The 7,080-nt window shown below is 48.3% G+C and overlaps 1 protein-coding gene across 1 annotated transcript in view; it reads right to left on the bottom strand.

Moving 5' to 3' along the window:
* Positions 1 to 462: 462 nt before the first annotated feature.
* Positions 463 to 7,080, bottom strand: part of PIGQ (phosphatidylinositol glycan anchor biosynthesis class Q) — a 28,717-nt gene continuing 22,099 nt past the window's right edge. The window contains exon 10 of the mRNA XM_050906214.1: positions 463 to 5,791. Within this exon, the coding sequence (XP_050762171.1) occupies positions 5,639 to 5,791 (153 nt within the window). The 3' untranslated portion in view covers positions 463 to 5,638. The remainder of the gene's footprint in view (positions 5,792 to 7,080) is intronic.

Raw genomic sequence — 7,080 nt, 5'->3', positions numbered from 1 at the left:
TCCAAACCTGTCAGCAGAACAAAGATCTCCATCCCTAAACTCTCAAACGCAAGCACCTGCAACCGGTACATGCAGAGCCTCTCTGGTCCCAACTGTGCACGGACGTGCCGACACAGGCCCTGCTAGCATCGCCATCGCTCTGCCAGGCACTTCTGTCTGCAGAAACGGTGCTGCGATGAGCATGAAGCAAGTCTGTTTACTAAGCCGGGGGCTGTTCCCTGGACTGGTAAGCTGGACTGCTGCATTTTAAATCAGGGCTGCGGTGGGAAGGAAGTCACCTTCAAATGGTGTTAACAGTGACATTTTAAAACAAAGAGAGTGTTGCTACTACGCGAGCACTGTGCTCCTGCTTAACACTTGGTAGTTTATGTGAACGCAAAGAGAAAATGTACCAGTGCTTTTTAACCAGCACATCAAACTTCCTCATCACACACACACACACTTTTAATTAAACTGTAAATGTTTCGGTACTCTTTTATAATACTTTATTTAAAAAACAGGAAACATTGTAAGTAGGAGGATTGATTACAATAGTTGTGAAGTTCTCACGAATTTCCCCAATGCCAGATGCTTAAATAACACTACGGACGGGAGACGTGGGCGCAGCCTCTCTCTGCCCCCAGTGAGCGCAGAGCGGGGCCCCGGCTCTGGTGCTTCCCCGGGCAAGCAGCACACCCAGCACTTCCCCCGGCTCCTGAGCCTCATCACCCGCCTGCAAATGAAGGGTTTACATTCTGTCGCCTGCAGCATTCATCATCGCATGCACCCTCCTCGTATTTAGCTCGCTGAGACAATAAACAGGGAGTTTGAGCATTCTTGGTTTGAGGTCCAGGCCCAGATGTGGATAAGGACTGGAGGTGAGGCTGCCAGCTGAGAATCGAAGGGGACAGACTCTTACAAGCAGCAAGCTGTTCCACTCCCAATGCAAAATGGTCAGCCAGATGCAAACGTGATGGGCACACTCTTCTCATCCAGGAAGACAGATCAGCTGCCTGCATAAGGTTTGGATTGCTCTGAACATGTTTATCCTGCACAGTGGAATACAACCCAAAAGCTCCTGAACTAGCTGGTAAGCCCTGTGGCCTCACGTCACGTGGATGGATCAGCTGAGATCCATCCCATCCCATCTGTATTCACAGCACGCCGCCACCGATTACCCACGCAGAGCCTCGGAGCACCACACAAAGGTGGCTCTCCGATCCAGGCAGACTTGCACGCTGCCGGCTTAGGGGTTTCTGCTCCACATCTCCCAGAGTTTCCACTCTATGCTCAATGCAGGCAGCGAGTTTGGCTGGAGAGCAAGCACTCTCTCTGCTACCAGGTCCAGAAAAGCTGACAAAGAGCAGGTCAGGTAACTGACTCAATGAGCAGGCAACCCTCTCTAACCGCAGAGGGCTTAGATACCCCCCAAAAGGCAAATGGACTGCTGAATAGTCCCTGAATACGGCTGCTCAGGAACAGAGACAACATGGGACTGCAAATCTTCAAATTCGCTGAAGAGATTTGAGTTATGGTGTCTCCTAGCTCAGCAGAACACGATGACAGGACAAGAGGCAACGGGCATGAATTGAAACACATCAAATGCTGTCTAAAGAGCAGGGAACACTTTTTTACCGTGCAGGTGACCAAGCACTGGCACCAGGGAGATGGTGGAGTCTCCATCCTTGGAGATATTCAAAAGCCACCTGGACATGGTCCTGGGCAACCAGCTTTGGGTGGCCCTGCTTGAGCAGGGGGGGTTGGACCAGATGATCTTGAGAGGCCCCTTCCAACCTCCACCAGGTTGTGATTCTGTGCTGGTGTAATCAGCAGGTCTAAGCACAAAGAGTCAATTGGTAAGGGCTTGAGTTAAGCAAGAAGATAGTGTTGTGGCAGCAGGATCAGGCAGCACAGGGCAGAAGGAAAGCAACTCATAACCTGCATGATGACGAAACAGGAGATTTTCCTGCCTTACACTCCTGAGAGTGTAACTCAACATACGGATTATACGTACATGCAACACTCTTTCTGTGGGCCTGATGGTATATTCTCATGTGCCAGCAGAACAAGGCACAGCCCAGCTGCAGGATCAGGGAAAACTCCCAAAACCATAACGAGAGCCTTCAGCGCAGTATAATTACTGAGATTTCCTTTCAGCATCGTCACATGCTATTCTGGTTAGGAAAGGAAAGTATTTCTCAAAGGCAGAATTTCTATCCAGGATAGAGTTTTGCATGCAGTGAATCACGTTTTCCTTCACAAAACCCATGCCTATGTAAAGAGGCATATCGAGTGTTGTGCCAGCACTGGGAACCATAAAGTGGAAGAAATAATAATAAGGAAATGCAGTATTAAAAAAAGTCTGCAAGATTACAGTCTTTGAATGATGGCTGGCAAAGACTGCTTGCTGCCTGCTATAAGGGGTGTGTGGTAGGAATCAGAGAAGATCTGAAATCTTTAACTACTTCTCATCCAAGGACTGATACGGATAATATGGATCTGAGGATAAATTAGAGCCATAACCTTACCAGCAGTCTCTTCCCTGAGGAAATGCCAGCGCTAGGCCAGTCTGTGCTACTGTGGAAGATGATGCTGATCCCAACTTCTAATTAGAGAGATGACATAAGGTCAAATGTTCCTGAGCAGGATGTCTGCGAAGTTGTTGTAGTGTCTCTGCGCAGAATCGGAAAAGGGTGGGGGAAGACTATTTCACAGCAGTGGCTGGAAAGGAAGAGGAGAGACATGGCAAGTGTCCAGCAGAAGAAACTCATAGGCTCAGATACCATCACGGGCAAGGAGAACACCGAGTATGAGAAACAGTAAGACAGCTCAGGCACCAGTTCTGTGTGACACAGGAGAACTGCACCCACAAGGGGCTGTCATTTCCCAGCTGGGCTGCTCAAGGTCCTCTGTGTCACAGAAGATTCGGGCTCTGGGGTCTGAGAAGGAGTTTTTTCTCAGTTTGGTATTTCACCATCCCTGGAGTCAGTATCAGCCTTTAGTAAACAGACCCAACACTGGAACATCTAATATGTTTGGCAGGTTCCCAATAGGAAGGTCACATTTGCTGGTTTTCATGGCTCTGTGCTGTCTCCGGGGCTTTCAGGTCACTTGATCCCAAAGGACAGCCACGATTAGGACCATCGTGAGCTGTCTGGTCTCACAGAAAGATTTTAAAAGCCAGGATATTAGGAACATTATTTTCACAAGACCAAAAATAATAAAGTTTCTCACAGCAGTTAGTAAACCAAACTATGCAGGCGTGGGAGGAAGCAGGGGGAATATCATTTAGTAGCTCCAGTGGAAACATGAGAGGGAGGTAAAGTGTAAATCTGCTCTGCTGAGTGCCAGGTAAGAATGGGTCTCCATGACTCTTACTTAAGCTGAAGCGAGAAACATTATTCAGACCATTCATCCACTAAATGCATCACAACCTGGAGTTATTCACAGCTGGAGTGGAGAGAAATACTTGGGCATCGACATTCCAAGAGAAGAAGATGCTGTATTTGTACATGAGTTTTAAGCGCTGATCATTAAAGAACAACAAAGATCTCTCCAGTTGCTGCAGCCAGTGATGTCCCACCCAGAGCCTGCGGTGGCAGATGGTGGGGGGGGGGCTTTTGCCACGCTGGCTTTCTTCAATGACGTGCCCTTCTTCCCTGGATCAAGGTAATAGGACATCCTCTTTGGGTAGCAGCGCCCACGTAATACTGCCTCCCTTCATGATGTCCTTAAGAAAACTGTAAGACCTTGGCAGCTCCTGTGTTTGCCTGCTAAGGAACGTCTGAACCAAGCACCTGCCTACACAGCTTCGCTTTCTCCTGATCAGGCTGTGACTGAAGAGGCAGTGGCTGCATCACGAGAGGCTTTTAGCAGCTACAGGCAAACCAAATATATCTGGCCAGGGATGTCTTAAAGCAGCGGGGCCATAACCCCTTCTCTTCTGTGACAGCTTCAAGTACATGGATGAGATATGGGGCTGGGGTAGGAAACTCTTATCCTGCCAGTGGAAGTGCTGACTGAAGGCTACTAAAGCCCAGGGCACCTTGCCGTGGCTCCTTGCCTTGCCTCCACCTACTCCCAGTGGAATACACAGGCAGCCCTCCAGAGAAGGACTGAGCACCGCAGCCACAACCCATCCTCCTCTTCCTCCTCTGTCCTTGGTTTCTTGGACAGACAGAGGAAAAGGGGGCAGGATCCAGCATACCTCTCACCTGCCAGTTAACGCAGTCACTTTGGGTGTGCAAAGCGGCAGCAAGGTACAGCGATACTACATCGTTGTTTCAGCTGGGGCAAGAGAAGCTAGCAGACCTAGGGAAAGCGTACTTTTGGGTAACGATTGTATGTAAATGTCTACACAACAACAAAGTACCCAGTGGGACATCACACTCTTGTGCACAGAGGCGCTCTCCCCAAGACAGGGAATAGAAGACTCACATCAAAATGAGCACACAATCAGACCGGGACACCAAAAAGCCGAGCACGGCTGCACTGTGGAGGTAGTATCCAAAGCAGGAAAACTCTCCTAAGAGAAACGTGTCTATAGGAACATATTTCTCCAGGGAAAGAAGTGGCTTTAAATGCCTCATATCCGAGATAACTTTAAAAGCTCCTTGACTATCAGAAAGTGCAAAAGATGAAGCACCACATGGCGAGGCTCTCACCTGGGCCCTGAGAAACCGGGGGATGTAGTGACCCTGTAAGGGAGCGCAGCACATGCTTCCCTGAGCTGGTTGAGCTGCGTAACAAGCCAGGCTGCTGCAGTCCTCTGGCAGACCCACCAGCCGGAGCTGACTCAAAGCTGCGTTTGCCTTACACTGCGACTAAGCGAAGAAGCCCTGAGCCTTGGCAGAGCCCAGAGCTCTCAGCTACCATGGCTTGCTGCCACGTAAACCTGAGCAGTCTGAGGTCTGAGGCTGTGCGCTCTGCACTTCAGTTCTGGTGTCAGCTCAGGGCTCAGCTCTCCCCAAAACACTATTTGCTTTTGGAAAAAAAAAAAAAAAAGTAGATGAGACCATATAGGCACAAATGTACAGCAAGCTGTGTTTCTGGGCCTCCAGCCCCGCTGCTTCTATGCTTAACACCTCCTCTGCTGCTGCAGTGGGGGTGAATCCAAGCCCACCCAAAAGGAAAAGAATAAATATCCTATGAACCCAGATAACCCCACTGTACAGTTTTCAGTGTATGACTCTACAAGCTGATCCTCCATCTTGGTTTTGATCAGCTGCCTCGAAGGCTGAAGCACAAAAGGTCCAAAATACCCTTTGGCAGAATGCACCTCAGCATTGCGGCTTTGAACCACCCGAAGGGCTGTTTTAATACGGCCCGGTGAGCTTACATGGAAGGATATATACCTCATCAAACCATTCGGGAGGTACTTCCTCGATTACACTAAATGCTGGTTTCATGAGGCACTGATGGGTTTAACCTTTTCCTTCAAAAATAATCATTAGCATATTACACAAACACAGTGTAAGGGAAGAGGAAAGTTGAAAAATGATGTTTAAAAATACTTGCCTTTAAAAATTCAGCCCCTCCCATGTTACCAAAATCTAATTAAAGGGATCTAGCAGTTGCTGGCTCCGAGATGCCTTTGGTCCAAAAGCATTAGGATTCAATATGTTTTTCTGACCAAGTCTCTGAAGCTCTTTTGCTGTCTTTAGTCCTGCTTCTCTCCTTTTTGTTTCCAAGGGTAGATTAGCTCTCCAAGGAACAGCTTCTTGCAGAGAGATGTCCAGGAATCCTTAGGGTAACAGCTGTAGGTTGGCAGCCTGTATGTCTGTACCACACTGCCGTATGACAGAGGGTTGATCTATGAGGAGAAGAAAGAGGGATAGCAGCAATGAAAACGTGTTGTAGTAAGAAACACAGGCAGCTGAGGAGGGCAAGTGCAACTTTTGCATAGCACTGGCCTCTGTTAAAACATCAATACTGCTACTCACAAAGCATCAGAATCCCCCTCTGGCTAGCCAAAGCTGTTTAGCCTTCTACAACATCCCGAAACATCAACAACTCAAGCTTGGCAAGGAGTATTATTAGAATCATTTTCAAGCAAGGAAGGAGACGCAAGCACCAGCAGGATTTGAGAGTGATGCTCATTACACAGGGGTGTGGAACTGTCACCTTGTTGCATAAGGAGGTTGCAGTGGCTGGAGAAACGGGGGCCTCCCACCACAGACAGCAATACTCCATTGGGGGTGTGCTGTGACTCAGGAACTCCTCTATAATGTGTCAGTTAAGCCATATCTTTTACAAGCCTACTGCTTTAATGTGCTAAGCCCTCAGCCCACAGTTATGCTTTAAGCTAAACCTGGTATCACCTGATATCCACCCAGTGGAATCGAGTCCTAGCAGAACAGGATGCATACCACACAGTGCCACGCAGGGCTGCTCATTATCATTTTAAATTAAGTCTCCTTGGCTGAGTTCATCTTTTTAAATTTGATTTCAATCACCATCCCAAGAATGACCACGTCTGGAGTCTCTGCCTACAAAAGCTCGTGGCCTCTGATTGCGGTCACAAAGTTGCTGTATTGACCTTTTGGAAGACGGGTGAGGCAGACAGACGCGTCAGCTGGACAAGGGGCGACAGAAGCACATTAGACCTTGGAAAATCTCATTCCAGTGAAGCATTTCAGGGCAGAGAGATAGGTGAAGTCCAGAGGATTGATCGGTCTGGCCAAGATCTGATGCACGAAAAGGATGCACAGCAATCGATTGTCTCCAAAAGAGTACACAGATTACACAGAAATGGTGGGCCTCAGAAAACAGACCATGAGAGATGCCAAGGTGAGGAGACTTAGAGAGCTAGAGGAAGCTTGGACAGTGGGGAGCAATGGAAGGACATCCTCCTCTAGTGAAAGGGTCCAGCTATGCTGGAACCAACCAAGCAGCTCTGTGAAAGGAGACTATAATTCACAGCAGAAAATCCAGCCACAAAAAGGAAAGAGAGACAGCAAAAACCACACAGACAGTCAAAAGCTTTGTCAAAAGCTGAATATTTCTTTTGTCCACTGAAAAGCAACCAGTTCTCTGGGAGTTTCCCTGTACCACCAGTTTGCTTCAGCTGTCTAGTGCTCACAGAGAGGGGGAGGATGAATT

This window comes from Gymnogyps californianus, chromosome 15, assembly GCF_018139145.2.
Source record: "Gymnogyps californianus isolate 813 chromosome 15, ASM1813914v2, whole genome shotgun sequence".
NCBI classification, from domain to species: Eukaryota; Metazoa; Chordata; class Aves; order Accipitriformes; family Cathartidae; genus Gymnogyps; species Gymnogyps californianus.
Note: the sequence above shows the minus strand (reverse complement) of the source record. Positions and strands in the feature narration are given on the sequence as shown.